This window comes from Carcharodon carcharias, chromosome 12 (assembly GCF_017639515.1).
Source record: "Carcharodon carcharias isolate sCarCar2 chromosome 12, sCarCar2.pri, whole genome shotgun sequence".
NCBI classification, from domain to species: domain Eukaryota; kingdom Metazoa; phylum Chordata; class Chondrichthyes; order Lamniformes; family Lamnidae; genus Carcharodon; species Carcharodon carcharias.
The window spans coordinates 14,285,460-14,305,292 of NC_054478.1; the positions used below are offsets into that span (position 1 = coordinate 14,285,460).

At 44.0% G+C, this 19,833-nt stretch overlaps 1 protein-coding gene across 1 annotated transcript in view; it reads left to right on the forward strand.

Annotated features, from left to right (window-relative positions):
• The window catches only part of LOC121284630 (keratin, type I cytoskeletal 18-like), a 21,911-nt gene extending 8,786 nt beyond the window's left edge, over positions 1-13,125 (forward strand). The window contains exons 6-8 of the mRNA XM_041200159.1: positions 5,339-5,553; positions 7,637-7,686; positions 12,252-13,125. Coding sequence (XP_041056093.1) covers positions 5,339-5,553; positions 7,637-7,686; positions 12,252-12,349 — 363 coding nt within the window. The 3' untranslated portion in view covers positions 12,350-13,125. The remainder of the gene's footprint in view (positions 1-5,338; positions 5,554-7,636; positions 7,687-12,251) is intronic.
• The last annotated feature ends 6,708 nt before the right edge of the window (positions 13,126-19,833 follow it).

Below are 19,833 nucleotides of genomic sequence, written 5' to 3' on the forward strand. Positions count from 1 at the left end.
TGCTCCATCTGCCACCTTGTTACCCACTCACTGAACCCGTCTGTATCTCTTTGCAGCCTCTCCGTGTCCTCCCCACAGCTTACCTTCCCACTCAGCTCAGTATCATCAGCAAACTTAGATATATTACTTACTGTCTCTTCATCTAAGTTATTAATATATATTATAAATACCGGAGGCCTCAGCACTGATCCTTGCAGCACTCCACTATTCATTGCCTGTCAACTTGAAAATGCCCCATTTATGCCTACTGTCTGCTAACAAATCTTCTATCCATGCAGATATGTTACCCCAACTCCATGAGCCCTTGACTTGCTTATTAACCTTTTGTGTGGCACCTTATCAAATGCCTTTTGAAAATCCAGGTATACTCCATCTGCTGGTTCCCCTTTACCTGCCCTACTCATTACATCCTCAAAAAACTAGCTTTATCAAACAAGTTTTCCCTTTTGTAAAACCACATCAACTTGTTTTAATCATTCTATACTTTTCTAAGTGCATCAACATTTCTTAATAATAGATTACAGAATTTTTCCATTGACTGATGTTAGGTAATCTGGCCTATAGTTCCTGGCTTTCTCTCTCCCTCCTTTCTTGAAAAGCAGTGTTACATTTACCAACTTCCAATCTGATGGAAACGACAGTGAAGGAACGGTGATACATTTCCAAGTCAGGATGGTGAGTGACTTAGAAGGGAACTTCCAGGTGGTGGTGTTCCCATGTATCTGCTGCCCTCGTCCTTCTAGATGGTAGTGGTCATGGGTTTGGAAGATGCTGTCTAAGGGGTCTTGGTGAATTGCTGCAGTGCATCTTGTAGATGGTACACACACTGCTGCTACTGTGCGTCGGTGGTGGAGGGAGTGAATGTTAGTGGATGTGGTGCCAATCAAGCAGGTCTGCTTTGTCCTGTATGGTGTCAAGCTTCTTGAGTGTTGTGGGAGCTGCATTCATTCAGGCAAGTGGAGAGTATTCCATCACACTCCTGACTTGTGCCTTGTTGATGGTGGACAGGCTTTGGGGAGTCACGAGGTGAGTTACTCACTGCAGGATTCCCAGTCTCTGACCTGCTGCTAATCCACTTCAATTTCTGGTCAATGGTAAGCCCCAAGATGTTGATAGTGGGGGATTCAGCGATGGTAATGCCTTTGAACATCAAGGGGGTGATGGTTGGATTCTCTCTTGTTGGAGATGGTCATTGCCTGACACTTGTGTGGCACAAATGTTACTTGCCACTTGTCAGCCCAAGCCTGGATATTGTCCAGTTCTTGCTGCATTTGAACATGGACTGCTTCAGTATCTGAGGAATCGCGAATGGTGCTGAACATTGTGCAATCATCAGCGAACATCCCCACTTCTGACCTTGTGATGGAAGGAAGGTCATTGATGAAGCAGCTGAAGATGTTTGGGCCGAGGACACTACCCTGAGGAACTCCTGCAGTGATGTCCTGGAGCTGAGATGACTGACCTCCAACAACCACAACCATCTTCCTTTGTATGACTCCAATCAGCGGAGATCACCTCTCATTCTACTAAACTGCAGAGAATAAAGGCCCAGTCTCCTCAATCTCTCCTCATGGGACAATCCTACCATCTCAGGAATCAGTCTGGTGAACCTCCCCTGCACTCCCTCTATGGCAGGTATATCCTTCCTTAGGTAGGGAGACCAAAACTCTACACAATGCTCCAGTTAGTGGTCTCACCAAGGCTCTATACAATTGCAGCAAGGCATCTTTACTCCTGTCTCAAATCTTCTTGCAATAAAGGTCAACATATCATTTGCCTTCCTAATTGCTCACTGCACCTGCATATTAATTTTTAGTGACCCATGAACAAGGACATCCAGGTCCCTTTGGACATCAACACTCCCCAATCTCCCCCCTTTTAAGAATGATCTGTATTTCTGTTTTTCCTACCCAAATAGATATTTTCACATTTTTTCACATATTCCATCTGCCATGTTCCTGCCCGTTCACTTAGACTGTCTAACCCTCCCTGAAGCCTCATTACATCCTCCTTACAACTCACATTTCCACCTAGTTTAGTGTTACCAGCAAACTTGGAAACATTACATTTGGTCCCACATCCAAATCACTGATATAGATTATGAAGAGCTGGGGCTCGGGCACTGATCCTCACAGTGCCCCACCAGTCACAGCCTGCCAACCTGAGACTGACCCGTTTATTCCTACTCTCTGTTTTCTGTCCATTAACCAAGGTTCAATCCATGCCAGCATATTACCCCAATCCCACGTACTCTAATTTTGTTTAGAAACCTCTTGTGTGGGACCTTATCAAAAGTCTTCTGAAATTCTAAATACACCAGATCCAACAGTTCCCTCTTATCTACTCTGCTAGTTACATCCTCGAAAAACTCCGACAGGTTTCTCAAACACGAGTTCCCTTTCATAAATCCATGTTGACTCTGCCCAATTCTACCGTTATCCAGTTATCATATCTTTTATATTAGATTCCAGCATTTCCCTACTGCTGATGTCAGGCTAACAGGTCTGCAATTCCCCATTCCCTCCTTTCTTAAACAGTGAGGTTACATTTGCAACCTTCCAATCTGCAGGAACCATTCCAGAACCTGTAGAATTTTGGAAGATGATCACTAATGCTTCCGCTATCTCTACAGCCACCTCTTTCAAAACTCTGGGACGTAGATCATCAGGTGCAGAGGATTTATCAACTTTCAGTCCCATTAATTTCTCCAGGATTAGCTACTGTCTTCCTTTTTTAGATATTGTACTTAAAATGCTCTTAAAATCTGTTTTTACTCTCATTCTATTTTTTCCCTTTTATCAACTTTTTGGTGGCTCTTTGCTGGTTTCTGAAACACTCCCAATCCTCAGACTTGACTGTTCTTTGCAACATTATAAACCTCTTCTTTTAACCTAACACTATCCTTAACTGAAGTAAATGAGGAATATGCTGGAAAAATTCAGAAGCTCTGGCAACATCCGTGGAGAGAGAAACAGGGTAAATATTTCAAGTCTGTATGACTGTTCTTCACTTCCTGAGTGAGCCATGGATGGGTCCTTCTCGCTGAGTTTTTGTTCTTCAATGGAATGTATTTTTGAATATCTTGAATTGTTTCTTCTAATGTTTCTCTGTTTATTTATCTCCATACCTTTTAGTCTATTTACCCAATTAACCTTAGCCAGTTCTCCCCTCAGACCCATGCAATTGGCTTTAAGTTTGAAATTCTTGTTTGTAATTGGAGTACGTCACTTTCAAACTTAACATGAAATTCAATGATATTATGATCACTATTTCCCAATGGATCTTTTGCTATGCCATTACTAATCAACCATGCTTCATTACACAATACTAGATCTAAGATCGCTTTATCCTTAGTTGGTTCCACAACATATTGCTCCAAGAAACTGTCACAAAATCATTCTATAAACTCATCTTCTAGACCACTCCTGCCAATTTGATTGTCCCAGTCTATATGGAGATTAAAGCCCCCCATAATTCTTACATTGCTTTGGTTACAGACTCCAATAATTTATTGTTTAATATTCAAACCAACAGTATAACTACTTTAAGGGGGCTTATAAACTGCTCTCATCAGTGTTTACTGACTTTTGCTATCCCTAATCTCCACCTATACTGATTCTACTTCATGACCTTCTGAGACCAGATCCTTTCTAACTCATGTCCTTATGAGATCCTTCATTATCAGGACTACCCCTCCTCCTTTGCCATTCTTTCTTTCTGAAATATTGTGTACCCTGGAATTCTGTCCCTTCCTGTCCCACTCTGTTTGGCTTTAACCACATTACTGCACTATTCCGTTCCCTTAACCTTTTTCTTTGACTTAAATCTCTCTTCACCAGAACCCTCACCTCCCACCCTCTGAGCCAAAGTTGTCTAAGCTGCAGAAATGGTTCTGTGGGATTGCAGTGCATTCCACAGATTCCCATATGCTGCAGACATGGCACACCACCAGTTCTGCCATTTCTGTCCAACTTTATTATTTAATTAGTCAAATAGTTATTAATTTACAAGGGTAGAGTAATGAAAAGTTATACTACACTAGCTTGGAGTCAAAGGAAGAGGACTAACCAGCTACTGGAGGCTGAAAAAAGGTAGAGAAAGGAGCATTTCTTTGCCTGCCCACCCACCTTCCCTGGGCTCCAGAAATTCCCACAGGAACAGAATTCCAAATTCACACTTAGTCTACATTGTACTTAGGTGTAGCCTCCATTCCATGCAGTTTGCAAACCTGTCTGCTTTTATAGAGCACTGATGACTGACTCCCAAATTGCAGTGAAGTGTTCGCTTTCTGCTACAGTCATTAACACTTAGTCAAGGTCACCACTTTCAGCTGATTGACAGATAACTACCACTGCCAGGAAATTCTTGTTTAACTAGGCACTAACTGACATGCGGTTGCACACTGACCTGCTCACCATTACACACATTTCATCAGTGCATTTCCTTTCTGAGTAATCAGCTCTCCTCCTGCCTTTGATATAATCTCAGTCCCACCGTAATTATTCTCATCAATGTTGCAGCTTTTCCAGTGTAAATGAGTCGCCTGAACTTTGCTCTGGGTCCAGCCGTTGTCAGGGGACCTGAGAGTGGATGAAAGTCTGCTTTCACATCTGGTCATTGGGCCAAGTATCAACATCTCACCTCTGGCTGCTGGTTTGTAATCCAGCACGGGCAATATTTCTGGTTGGTTGGAACTTGGCAAGAGGTTATTCTTTCTACCTGGGGACCTGTGTTCCAGACCAGCCCTGACTGGCAGAATGAACATCTCCTTGTGACTTAGTCCAGTGATCAAGCCCCTCACTGATCTCAAGGGCTTGTCTTAACTCACACCAACTTGCACCCATCACCCCTGTGCTCACTGACCTACATTGGTTCCTGGTTAAGAGACATCTCATTTTTGAGACTCTCACCCTTGCTTTCAAATCCCTCCATGGTCTCACCCCCTCTATCTCTGTAATCTCCTCGCTCTATCTCTGTAATCTCCTCCCTCTATCTCTGTAATCTCCTCCAGCGTCACAAATCTCCAAGACCTCATCGCTTCTCTAATTCTGACCTCTTGGGCATCCCTGATTTTAATCGCTCCACCATTGGCGGCCGTACCTTCAGCTGCCTGGGTCCTGAGCTCTGGAATTCCCCCCCTTAAACCTTTCTGCCCCTCTACCACTCTCTCCCCCTTAAAACCTATCCCTTTGAGTGAGCTTTCACTCACCTGTCCTAATATCTCCTTATGTGGCTCGGTGTCAGAGTTTGATAATGCTCCTGTGGAGCACATTTTATGAAGTTAAGGTGTGCGATATAAATACAACCTGTTGCTGTTAAATGACTCTTCTCTCACTAGATTAATTCACTGGAGGACACTCTGGACGACACTGAAGATCGGACAGCTGCAGAACTACAAGTCCTGAACCAGAACATTCAAAACTTGGAGCAGCAGCTCGCTGATCTCCACAAGAAACTGAAAGCTCAGAATGTGCAATACCAGATTCTCCTCAACACCAAGATGAGGCTGCAAGCTGAGATCAACACCTATCGTGGACTGCTGGACAGTGAAGGGTAAAATCACCTGATTACAGCGCAGGGTTAGACACAGAGTAAAACTCCCTCTACACTGTCCCCATCAAACACTCCCAGGACAGGTACAGCACGGGTTAGATACAGAGTAAAGCTCCTCTACACTGTCCCCATCAAACACTCCCAGGACAGGTACAGCACGGGGTCAGATACAGAGTAAAGCTCCCTCTACACTGTCCCCATCAAACACTCCCAGGACAGGTACAGCACGGGGTCAGATACAGAGTAAAGCTCCCTCTACACTGTCCCCATCAAACACTCCCAGGACAGGTACAGCACGGGGTTAGATGCAGAGTAATGCTCCCTCTACACTGTCCCCATCAAACATTCCCAGGACAAGTACATCAAGGGGTTAGATACAGAGTAATGCTCCCTCTACACTGTCCCCATCAAACACTCCCAGGGCAGGTACAGCACGGGGTTAGATACAGAGTAAAGTTCCCTCTACACTGTCCCCATCAAACACTCCCAGGGCAGGTACAGCACGGGGTTAGATACAGAGTAAAGCTCCCTCTACACTGTCCCCATCAAACACTCCCAGGACAGGTACAGCAGGAGGGAGATACAGACGAAAGGGGCTGTTGGTGACTTGGACATGGGAGGGTAGGGGTGTTATGTTTCAGTCCGAGGAGAGTTTCTATCCAGTGAGCTTGGTTGAACGCAAGTGTGGAAACACTGTTTAAGCACAGGGTTGATTTTAGATTTGAAGTTGCCTGTGATCAAACACCCTGGCATGCACTGTCTCTGCTGATACATTAGGCTGAGGCATTGCTGGGCACTCAATCCTATAGAATTGTACCCTGCCACAGGATGGAATGTTGGAGGGAGAACAAATATTATTTGCAGAGGAAAGTAGGAGATACAACAAATCAGAGCATCGTACAGCACAGAAGGAGGCCACTCAGCCCATTGTGCCTGTAGCAGCCTGTAGAAAGTGTTATGCAATAATCCCACTCCCCTGCTCTTTCCCCACAGTCCTGCAAGTTTTTCCTTTTATCCAATTTCCTTCCTGAAAATTCCTATTGAATCTGCTTCCACCGCCCTTTCAGGCAGAACATTCCAGATCAAAACAACTCGCTGCGTAAAACAAAACTCTCATCTTCTCCCTGGTTCTTTTTGCCAATTACCTTAAACCTGTGCCTCCCTGGTTTCCGATCCTTTTGCCACTGGGAACAATTTTCCACTATCGCGTGTATCAAAACCCTTCATGATTTTGAATGCTGTACAGGGTAACTTTAATTCTTCATTATTCAAGCTCCTGATGCGGTGATATGTAGAAATAAAGGAGAACTTGTCTTCTTTGCAAATAGTTACTTGGTAATTCCATCGTCCTAACATGTTCATTCCAACCCCAGCCAATTACCAGCATCCAGGATGAGTTACATTTCCCGCCGAGTTCCCGACCTTCCCACACTGTCCTGGAGTCTCCTGCAATTCATGACTAGTCTCCCGGACGCTGCTGGGAACATAGGATTTGGGAGCAGGAGTGGGCCATTCAGCCCCTCAAGCCTGCTCTGCCATTCGATAAGATGATGGCTGATCTGCTTGTGGCCTCAACTCCACTTTGCCACCTCTCCCCCATAACCCTTGACTTCATTGTCGATCAAAAATCTGTCTCACTCAGCCTGGAATAAATTCAATGACCCAGCCTCCACTGCTCGCTGGGGAAGAGAATTCCACACCTTCTGAAAGAAAAACATTCTCCTTATCTCCATCTTAAAAGGAGACCCCTTATTCTTAATCTGTGTCTGCTGTGAGCAACCTGGGGAAAAAGTCATACAGGCATTGTCTTCCCTTATGTGTTTCTAGCCAGGTACACGGGCTCTCACTGAACAAACCACCTAGCGGATAGAGAGGTTTCTGGGGAACAGTGGATTGTGGGTATTATTGCTGCCATTGTTATCTGATTGCTGCAAGGATCGATGTGTTTGGTGAGCCTTGGGGATGTGTGTGGGGGATGGTAGTGGTTAGGGACAAGTGGCCCCAAGCTGAGATGGTGACCCTCACTCGATATCTCCATGACAGCGATTGCTCCTCTGTGCTCAGATATGTTTCTGTTTTGCAGATTCGGTCAATCGGATCACCCAAGAGGTCCTCTGGCTTCAAACCTTGGAGGTGAGTTGGTGCCTGCAGAGGAACTGGCACAGCCACATGACATAGGGTATCAGTATGCTATTGAACTGTTAGAGGCATCACAGGCAGCAACAATCCTGATCCTCCCCAGTGTCCACATGCATGTATTTTCCAGGTAGCAGTGAGGACTGGAAGCCATGGCCAGATAGCTGTGTGTGTGTCCAATTTAAATAGTCTGACCAGTACTCCACCTGGAATCAGTTAGCTCAAACCCAGGTTCCAATGTGTATTATACCAAATCCACTACGTTTCTGCCATTGACTTATTTTTAAATATAAGGGAGCCTAAAATAAGACAAGGGAAGGAATACAGCAGATTTAATATTAATTACAATGGAGAAAATAGGGAGTGTGTGAATTGACTGGCAGCTAGCATAAGAGGGAATCCCAAAGCCTTCTATCCGCGTAAAAATGTAGTAAAAGGGGGAGTGGGGCCAATCAGGGACCAACAAGGGGATTTACACATGGAGGCAGGGGACGTGTCTGAGGTGTTAAAAGAATATTTTGCATCTGTTGAAGAACAAGGATGTTACCCAGGCCATGGTGAAAAAGGGAGTTAATTCAGACACTGGAAAGGTTTAAAATTGAACAGGAGGAGGTATTGGATATGTTATCTGCATTTAAAGCTGATAAGACTGGATGGGATGCATCCAAGGACACTGAGAAAAATGAGAGTAGCAATTGCAGAGACACTGGCCATAACTTTCCAGTCTTCCTTAGACTCAGGGGTGGTGCCAGAGATCTGGAGAAAGGCCAACGTTACACCCTTGTTCAGAAAAAAGGTGTAAAGATAAGCCCAGCAACTGTAGGCTCGTCAGTTTAAAACTGATGGTGGGGACATTTTTAGAAATAATAATTTAGGAGAAAATTAGTCAGATGGACAAATGTGGGTTAATTAAGGAAAGCCAGCTTGGATTTTTTAAGGGAATATAATGTTTATCTAACTTGCTGGAGTTTTTTGAAGAGGTAACAGAGAGGGCTGATGAGGGTAATGCTGTTGATATGATGTACATGGACTTCCAAAAGGCATTTGATAAAGTGCCACACAATAGACTTGTGAACAAAGTTATAACTCGTGGAATAAAAGACAGTAGCAACATGGGTACGAAATTGGCTGAGTGACAGGAAACAGTGAGCAGTGATAAATGGATAATTTTTTGGGCTGGAGGATGGTTTGTAGTGGGGTTCCCCAGAGGTCAGTGTTGGGACCCTTGCTTTTCCTGATATATATTAATGATCTAGATTTTGGTGTACAGGGCACAATTTCAAAATTTGCAGATGATACGAAACTCGGAAGCATTATGAACTGTGAGGAGGACAGTGTTAAACTTCAAAAGGACATAAACAAGTTGGTGAAATGGGCGGACAGGTGGCAGATGAAGTTCAATGCAGAGAAATGTGAAGTGATGCATTTTGGTAGGAAGAGCATGGAGAGACAACATAAAACAAAGGGTGCAACTCTAAAGGGAGCAGAGGGACCTGGGTGTATATGTGCATAAGTCATTGAAGGTGGCAGGACAGGTGGAGAAAGTGGTTAATAAAGCGTACAGTGTCCTAGGCTTTATTAATAGGGGCATAGAGTACAAGAGCAAGGAGGTTATTTTGAACTTATATAAGATGTTAGTTCAGCCTCAGCTGGAGTATTGTGTCCAGCTCTGGGTGCCACACTTTAGGAATGATGTGAAGGCATTGGAAAGAGTGCAGTAAAGATTCACGAGAATGGTTCCAGGGATGAGGAACTTCAGTTATGAAGGTAGATTGGTGAAGATAGGACTGTTTTCCTTGGAGAAGAGAAGGCTGAGAGGAGATTTGATAGAGATGTTCAAAATCATGAGGGGTCTGGACAGAGTAGATAGGGAGAAACTGTTCCCTCTCCTGAAAGGATTGAGAACACGAGGGCACAGATTTAAAATAATTAACAAAAGAAGTAAAACTGGCATGAGGAGAAACTTCTTTGCACAGTGAGTGGTTAAGGTTTGGAATGCTCTGTATGAGAGTGTGGTGGAGGCAAGGTCAATTGAAGCATTTAAAATGGAATTAGACTGTTATCTGAAAAGGAAGAACATGCAGGGTTATGGGGAGAAGGCACTGAGTGAGTTGCTCATTCGGGGAGCTGGTGCAGACATGATGGGCCAAATGGCCTCGGCACTGTAACAACTCTGTGATCCTGAAAATAATGGGACTTAAGATAGACACATTATGAGGACCTGACTGTTTCCACCACAAATTGTTAAAATAAATAGGTGAGCAAATTTCAGGTGCACATTTCAGAATTTTCCAAAGCTCTCTAGATGTAGAAATGATGCCTTCGGATTAAAGATTTGCAAATGTCACTTCATTATTTAAGAAGGGAGGGAAGGTGGCAGGCACTGGGTAACTACAGACCTGTCAACCTAGTATCAATTGTGTGGATGTTACTGGAACCTAACGCCAGTGAGAAAGTGATCAAACACTAGGACACGGATTCACTCATTAACAAGAGTCAGTATGGATTTGTGAAGGGTGAAGGTCACACCTGACAAATTTAGTTGGATTTTTAGAGGTCACTAGCATGGTGGGCGATCAGATCTCCATTGATTTGTCTATCTGGACTTCCAGAGGGAATTTGATAAGATTCCAGACAAGAGGTTATTAGCAATATGAAAACTCATGGAATTGGAGATAACCTTGAGATATGTGTCAGTAATTAGTTAGGAGGGAAGAGATAGAGAATAGGGGTAAAGAGAATGTTCTCCAGTTGTGGAATGTGACAAGTTGTTTTCCCTAAGGATCGCTGCTGGGGCCTCAATCTTTGGACTAAATGTTTTATATCCAAGGTAACACAAAGTTAGGAGTGACAGTAAGTGTATAGGTGGGAGCAGGATGTTACAAAGGGACTTAGGCAGGTCAACTGAGTGGAGAAAACAATGGCAGACCAACTTCAATGTGTAGCAGTGTGAGGTCATCCACATTAAATCCGAGGGGAAAGTGTTGGAATATTTTCTTAATGGGAGAGCTGTGGAGGAGCATTGACATTGGGGGTCCCCTTGTATACAAATCATTATAAGTGAATGTATAGGTACAGAAAGTCTAATGCAATATTGGCCTTTATTTTGACGGGATTGGAATATAAAAGCAAGAAAGTTAATCTTCAGTTGTACCGAGCCATGGTTAGACCCCATCTGGAGTAACTGGGTTCAGTCCTGGGCTCCGCACATCAGGAAAGATACTTAGCCCTTGGAGGAGGTGCAGCAAATTCACCAGAATGATCCCAGGGATAAAAGGGTTAAATTATTTGGTTGGTTTGCATTGGCCAGGCTTGTGTTCCCTTGAGCATTGAAGGTTTTAAAAGGGTTAAGGTGTTCAATAGAGAAGATATCCCTGGGTAAGGAAAATGGAGCAAAGGCAAATAGAAGAGTTTGAGATGCAAATGGACCAGGAGCTGATAAATAATGGAACAGAATTTAAGAGGTGCCCTCCTGTTCCTGAGTATTTCAGTTTAGTCCTGTTTACTGTGTATAGCATAGTCTTGTTCACTGTGTACCACCACATACCCATGTACTATTTACCCCCCTCCACATATTCCCATGTACTCATTGTGTACCCTCACATATACCTGCATGCTCAGTGTGTACCCTCACATATACCCGTGTACTCATTGTGCACCCTCACATATACCCAGTACTCACTGTGTACCCTCACATATACCCACATACTCACTGTGTACCTTCACATATACCCATGTTCTCACTGTGTACCCTCACATATACCCGTGTACTCACTGTGTACCCTCACATATACCCATGTACTCATTGTGTACCCTCACATATACCCACGTACTCACTGTGTACCCTCACATATACCCGTGTACTCACTGTGTACCCTCACATATACCCATGTACTCACTGTGTACCCTCACATATACCCATGTACTCACTGTGTACCCTCACATATAATGGCATACTCACTGTGTACCCTCACATACACTGGCTTAATTACTGTGTACCCTTGCATATACACATGTACTCATTGTGTACCCTTGCATATACCCGTGTACTCACTGTGTACCCTCACATATACCCATGTACTCACTGTGTACCCTCACATATACCCGTGTACTCACTGTGTACCATCACATATACCCACATACTCAGTGTAATCTCACATATACCCATGTACTCACTGTGTACCCTCACATATACCCATGTACCCTCATATATACCCGCGTACTCATTGTGCACCCTCACATATACCCACGTACTCACTGTGTACCCTCACATATACCCACATACTCACTGTGTACCTTCACATATACCCATGTACTCACTGTGTACCCTCACATATACCCGTGTACTCACTGTTTACCCTCACAGGTACTGGTGTACTCACTGTGTACCCTCACATATGCCCACATACTCACTGTGTACCCTCACATATACCCAAGTGCTCAATGTTTAGTCTTACACACACCTGTGTACTCACTGTGTACCCTCACATATACCAACGTGTTCGATGTGTAGTCTCACATATTCCCATGTACTCACTTTTTGCCTTCTAAATCTAATGCAGACAAGAAAACTGCTAAGAAAGTCATCATCATCTCCCAGAAGGTCATTGATGGGAAGGTGGTGTCAGAGAAACAGGAATCCGAAGAAATTCTGGAGTAAAAATCTTCCTCGTGTGGAGAAAGTTTCAGGAAAACATTTTAATCTATTTGCAGCTTCGGGGAAAAGGGAATGTTAGGAGACCTGGGTGATCTTACCCTGCGTGTCCTGTTCTGTCTGTTGGGCAGCTGGATGGTAGGGGGAAGCATTGGTTGGCTGCACTCACCTGTTAAATGCTGGGTCTGTGTTAAAAGGGGAACATCTTCAGACAATGACCCAACATTCAGTTTTATAATGGTAAATGAATGTGTCTGTGGGGCAGGTTCTCAGACAGTGTTGTTGGGTCAGTTGTTTGATGAATAGATAGTTGGTTTGGGTTAACGTTTTGTGCTGAAGTCAGTGCCCTTAAACTGCATGTATGGCTGAATAAATATTGTCAAGTTGTCGGACTTTTCCTGCTTAGTCGCTGTTTACTCGTGTATATTCACTGTGTACGCCTGTATATTCACTGTGTACTCCTATATATTGTGTGCTCCTATATATTAACTGCATACTCCTATGTATTCACTGTGTACTCCTGTATATTCACTGTGTACTCCTATGCATTCACTGTGGTCCTATACATTCATTGTATTGCCATATACACTCTATATTCTTGTCTGTTCTGTATACTTTTTGTACACTCCCATGGTCATCTGTGGAAGTTTAAATGATTATTTCTGGATAAAGCGATGATCCCCTCTGTATAAAAATGTAGGGAGGGTAATGTTGGGATCTGACAATTTGATTGTATCTGTTTCATTTTTCTGGTCTGATGTAATAAAAGGTTGAGTTCATGACATCTATTGTACTGTCAGAATTTTTAAGATGCAGTAATTACAGCACAGAAACTGGCCATTCGGCACCCAACAGGTCAATGTTGGTGGTTAAGCTCAACGTGAACCTCCTCCCACTCTTCTTCATCTCACCCCATCAGCATTTCCTTCTATTCCTGTTTCCCTTATGTTTATCTAGCTTCTCCTTAACATTATCTACGCTAATTACCTCAACCATTGCCTGTGGTCGCAAGTTGTATATTCTCCCCACTCTCTGTGTAAAGAATTTTCTCCTGAATTCCCAATTGGATTTGTTAGTAACTATCTTATATTAATGACCTTTACTTTTGTTCAGAATGGGAAGATTGGGAATCCTCGGTGGGGATTGTAGCTCATCCTGGATGTTGGCAGCAACAACTCCCAAGGCAGGTTTGTGGGGATCACAGGCATCTTTATATTACACACATTCCCAAATCTACACATCCACTCAAGGGCTGGATGGTACAGGATCAGGCTCAGCTGTGACGCTTCCCACAGTTGACGATCCAGGACTATCTGGGCTCTGAATACATGAAATACTGGATGAAGTCTTCAAACCTGCAGCCCCAAGACTCAGCTTCATTGGGTTCCGTGCCTGATATAAAGAACAATGACAATAAGCTTGATCATAAAGGTGACTCTCACTTCCATGTGCAGTAATTTATGTTGGAGTGTGCCTTCTAGGTCTGGATATCAGCCACACAGGGCCCCAGGTTCAATGCCTGCTCTGTAGTGACTTAGCCCAGTCAGCTGCTAGGTACCCACCTCAGGCAGTGCTGACCCAAAGTGGAATACCAGCCTATGTCTGTAAACAGGCAGTGAGTGCCAGCAGGATATTTGAAGGGTATCACAGCCAGTCCACATTTGCAACTCATTGGGTCATTGGTTAACAAACAAGAGCAGGAACCCTGACCATTCTTTCCTTCTCTGTGAAGTAGCAGATTTGAGGCCAGAGAAAGTAAATAAGGAGAAACTGTTTCCAGAGGCAGGAAGGTCAGTAACCAGAGGACCCAGCCTTCAGTCCAATCCTCAAAAATCTCCATTAGAATGTCAGACTTGACTTTCCTTTCGTAAAACCACATTGGCTCTGCCTGATCATATTATGATTTTCTAAGTGTCCTAATACCACATCCTTAAATAATAGATTCGAGCGTTTTCCCCAGGGCTGATCTCAGGCTAACAGGGATAGAGTTCTGGTTTTTGCCTCTCTCTCTCCTTTCTTGAACAGCAGGGTTACATTTGCTAACTTCCAATTCACTGTTCTAGATTTCAGGCAATTCTGGAACATCAAAAGTAATACATCGACTATTCGTGAAGCCCTCGGCTCTAGATAATCAGGTCCAGTATATTTGTAAGCTTTTAAATCCAACTAATTTCTCTAATAGCTTTTCCTTACTAATGTTAATTAAGTTCCTCACTCTCATTAGACCTTGGTTCCCAAAAATATCCGGTATGTTTTCTGCATCTTCTATTATGAAGGTAGTCACAAAATATTTATTTAAAATATCTGCCATTTCCCTTTTCACCATTATAATTTATTCTGTCTCACTCATTGAAGCCACATTTACTTGTGCTAGTATCTTTCTTTTTACATCTTTGTAACACACTTACAATCTGCTGTAATATTTCTGGCTAATTTACTCATTCTGTCTTAGAGGTCCACAACACAGTAAAAGGCCATTCGGCCCATAAAGTCTGCGCCAGTCAAACAAGTACCTAACTATTCTAATCCCATTTTCCAGCACTAGGCCTATAGCCTTGTATGCTGTGGCATCGCAAGTGCACATCCAAATACTTCTTAAATGTTATGAGGGTTTCTGCCTCTACCACCCTTTCAGGCAGCAAGTTTCAGATTCTCACCACCCACTGGGTGAAAAAATTCTTCCTTACATCCCCTCTAAACCTCCTGCCCCTTACCATAAATCTATGCCCACTGGTTATTGATCCCTCCACCAAGGGGAAAAGTTCCTTCCTGTCTACCCTATCTATGCCCCTCATAATTTTATATACCTCAATCATGTCGCCCCTCAACCTCCTCTGCTCCAGGGAAAATAACCCCAGTCTATCCCATCTCTCCTCACAACTAAAACTCTCCAGCCCAGGCAACATCCTGGTAAATCTCCTCTGCACTCTCTCTAGTGCAATCACATCCTTCCTATAATGTGGATTCCAGAACTGCACGCAATACTCTAGCTGTGGCCTGACCAGCATTTTATACAGTTCCAGCATAACCTCCCTGCTCTTATATTCTATGCCTCGGCTAATAAAGGCGAGTATCCCATATGGCTTCTTAACCACTTTATCTACCTGTCCCGCTACCTTAAGGGACTGGTGGACATGCACACCAGGGTCCTTCTGATCCTTGGTACTTCCCAGGGTCCTACCATTCATCGTGTATTCCCGTGCCTTGTTTGTCCTGCCCAAGTGCATCACCTCACACTTATCCAGATTAAATTCCATTTGCCACTGTTCAGCCCATCTGACCAGCCTGTCTATATCCTCCTGTAATCTAAGGCTATCCTCCTCACTATTTACCACGCCAATTTTTGTGTCATCCGTGAACTTACTGATCAACCCTCCTACATTCAAGTCTAAATCGTTTATATATACCACAAACAGCAAGAGACCCAACAACGATCCTGTGGAACCCCACTGGACACAGGCATCCAGTCAAAAAAACACCCCTTGACCATCACCCTCTGCTTCCTGTCACTCAAACAATTCTGGATCCAAATTGTCAAATTGCCTTGGATCCCATGGGCTCTGACCTTCATTATCAGTCTCTCATGCAGGACCTTATCAAAAGCCTTGCTGAAGTCCAAGTAGACTATGTCAAATGCAATGCCCTCATCTACACACCTGCTCACCTCTTTGAAAAATTCAATCAAATTGGTCAGACATGACCTCCCCTTAACAAAACCTGCTGACTGTCCTTGATTAATCCCTGCCTCTCCAAGTGTAGATTAATTCTGTCCCTCAGAATTGCTTCCAATAGTTTTCCTATCACTGAGTTTAGACTGACTGGCCTGTAGTTCCCTGGTTTACCCCTTCCTCCCTTCTTGAATAACGGTACCACATTGGCTGTCCTCCAGTCCTCTGGCACCTCTCCTGTGGCCAGAGAGGTATTGAAAATTATTGCCAGCGCCCCTGCTATCTCCTCCCTTGCCTCACTCAACAGCCTGAGATACATTTCATCCGGGCCTGGAGATTTATCTACTTATAAACCTGCCAGACCACTTAGAACCTCCTCCCTTTCTGTGCTAATTTCTTTAATAAGATCACAGACCTTCTGCCTGATTTCCATACCCACTTCGTCCCTCTCACTTGTGAACACTGACACAAAGTATTCATTTAGAACCCTACCTACGTCTTCCAGCTCCATAGACAAATTACCACTATGGCCCTTAATGGGCCCTACTCTTTCCCTAGTTATCCTCTTACTCATAATGTACTTGCAAAATAACTTTGGACTTTCCTTTATTTTACCTGCCAACATTTTTTCATGCCCTCTTTTTGCTCTCCTAATTTCCTTTTTAAGTTCCCCCTATACATTCTATACTCCTCTAGGGCTTCCGCTGTTTTGAGCCCTCGGTATCTGCCATAAGCTTCCCTTTTTCTCTTTATCCAAACCTGTATGTCCCTTGACATCCAGGGTTCCCTGGATTTGTTGGTTCCACCCTTTGTCTTTACTGGGATATGTTGGCCCTGTACTGTCCCTATTTCCTTCTTGAATGAGTCCCACTGCTCTGATGCAGATTTACCCAAAAGTAGCTGCTCCCAGTCCACACTGGCCAAATCATATCTGATCTTATTAAAATCGGCCTTCCCCCAATTTAGAACTCTGGTTTCTGGCCCATCCTTATCCTTTTCCATAACAACCTTGAATCTAACGGAATTATGATCACTATCTGCAAAATGCTCCCCCACTGATACCTCTGCCACTTGCCCAGCTTCATTCTCTAAAATTAAGTCCAGGACCACCCCTTCTCTTGTAGGGCCTTCTACGAACTGGCTTAAAAAGCTCTCCTGGATGCATTTTAAGAATTTCGCTCCCTTTAAACCTATTACACTATGACTAACCCAGTTAATGTTGGGGATGTTGAAATCCCCCACTATTACCCTATTATTTTTACAATTTGTCTACATATCTGCTCTTCTATTTCTCTGTTTGGGGGCCTATAGTACACTCCCAGCAATGTGATTGCTCCTTTTTTGTTTTTAAGTTCTACCCATATGGCTTCATTTGAGGACCCTTCTGAGATGTCATCCCTCCTTACTGCTATAATTGATTCCTTGATCAATATTGCGATACCCCCTCCTGTTTTACCTCCTTCCGTCTCACCTGAAGACCCTATATCCTGGAATATTGAGCTGCCAATCCTGCCCCTCACTCAACCATGTCTCTGTGACAGCAATGACATCATACTTAATGTGTTAATTTGTGCCCTCAACTCATCTGCCTTATTTGTCAGACTCCTCGCATTAAAATAAATACCATCCAACCTTGCCAAACTCCCTTGTGCCTTAACCGGCCTTTAATTTCTATGCCTTCCAGGCTCACTTGCTCTCTCTTCTAATTCTGGCTGTGCATCTCCCCCTGCTGAACCTCCTCTCAGGATCCTATCCCCCTGCCAAGTTAGTTTAAAATCTCCCCAACAGCACTAGCAAACCTCCCCACAAGGATGTTGGTCCCATTCTGGTTCAGATGTAATCCGTTCACCTTGTACAGGTCCCAGCACCCTCACCATTTTCTCTCTCTTTTTCATTCATTCACAAGATTTGGGGCTTTGCTGGCTGGGCCAGCATTTATTGCCCATCCCTAGTTGCCCTTGAGAAAGTGGTGGTGAGCTGCCTTCTTGAACCACTGCAGTCCATGTGGTGTAGGAACACCCACAGTGCTGTTAGGGAAGGAGTTCCAGGATTTTGACCTAGCGACAGTGAAGGAACGGCGATATATTTCCGAGTCAGGATGGTGAGTGACTTGGAGGGGAACTTCCAGGTGGTGGTGTTCCCATGTATCTGCTGCCCTTGTCCTTTTGGATGGTAGTGGTCGTGGGTTTGGAAGGTGCTGTCAGGAGCCTTGGTGAATTTCTGCAATGCATCTTGTAGATGGTACACACACTGCTGCTACTGTGCGTTGGTGGTGGAGGGAGTGAATGTTTGTGGATGCGGCGTCAATCAAGTAGACTACTTTGTCCTGGATAGTGAAAGCTTCTTAAGTGTTGTGGGAGCTGTACTCATCCAGGCAAGTGGGGAATATTTCATCACACTCCTGACTTGTGCCTTTTAGATGGTGGACAGGCTTTGGGGAGTCAGGAGGTGAGTTACTTGTCACACAATTCCTAGCCTCTGACCTGCTCTTGTAGCCACAGTATTTATATGGTTAGTCCAGTTCAGTTTCTGGTCAATGGTAACCCCCAGGACGTTGATAGTGGGGAAATTCAGTGATGGTAAAAGCATTGAACATCAAGGGGCGATGGTTAGGTTCTCTCTTGTTGGATATGGTCATTGCCTGGCACTTGTGTGGTGCAAGTGTTACTTGCCATTTGTCAGCCCAAGCCTGGATATTGTCCAGGTCTTGCTGTATTTGGACACGGACTGCTTCAGTATTTGAGTTGTGAATGGTGCTGAACAATGTGCAATCATCAGCGAACATCCCCACTCCTGATCTTATGTATGATGAAGCAGCTGAAGATGGTTGGGCCGAGGACACAACCCTGAGGAACTCCTGCAGTGATGTCCTGGAACTGAGATGATTGACTTCCAACAACCACAACCATCTTCCTTTGTGCTGAGCATGACTCCAACCAGTGGGGAATTTTCCCTGATTCCCATTGACTCCAGTTTTGCTAGGGCTCCTTGATGCCACACTCTGTCAAATGCTGCCTTGATGTCAAGGGCAGACACTCTCACTTCAACCGAACTGGGGAGTTCAGCTCTTTAGTCCATGTTTGAACCAAGGCTGTAATGAGGTCAGGAGCTGAGTGGCTCTGGCGGAACCCAAACTGGGCATCAGTGAGCAGGTTGTTGCTAAGTAAGTGCTGCTTGATAGCACTGTTGATTACCTCCCACAATTGGCTTACCTTTACTGTTTTGCATCTCTACCCAAACTGGTTCTACATCTTGATCTTCAGAACTGATTGTACTAATGATATCTTTATTTAACAAAGTTACTTTTCCACCTTTTCCTAGCTTCCTGTCCTTCCTAAATATCACGTACCCTGGAATATTCAGGACCGTGTCTTGGTCACCCTGTAGCCATGTCTCTGTAATTGCTATCAGATCATAGACATATTTCTATTTGTGCTGTCAATTCATCTGTTATGAATGCTACATGCACTGTTAGCAAGCCTTTAATTTACATTGAGTAGCACACAGAGAACAAACAGTTGGTGGTGATACTGCAACTCAGCATTTTATTATCCTCCCTCCAGAACTTTCCAAAAGCACAAACCCATGAGTATGTGCTGTACCTGTCCTGGGAGTGTTTGATGGGGACAGTGTAGAGGGAGCTTTACTCTGTATCTAACCCTGTGCTATACCTGTCCTGGGAGTGTTTGATGGGGACAGTGTAGAGGGAGCTTTACTCTAGAACCTGAACTAACGAGTGTACTATTCCAGCAGTGATGTCAATCATCTATGTTCAAAAATCTACACTCAAAACAAGACTGAAATGAAAGTCAGATAGGCAGC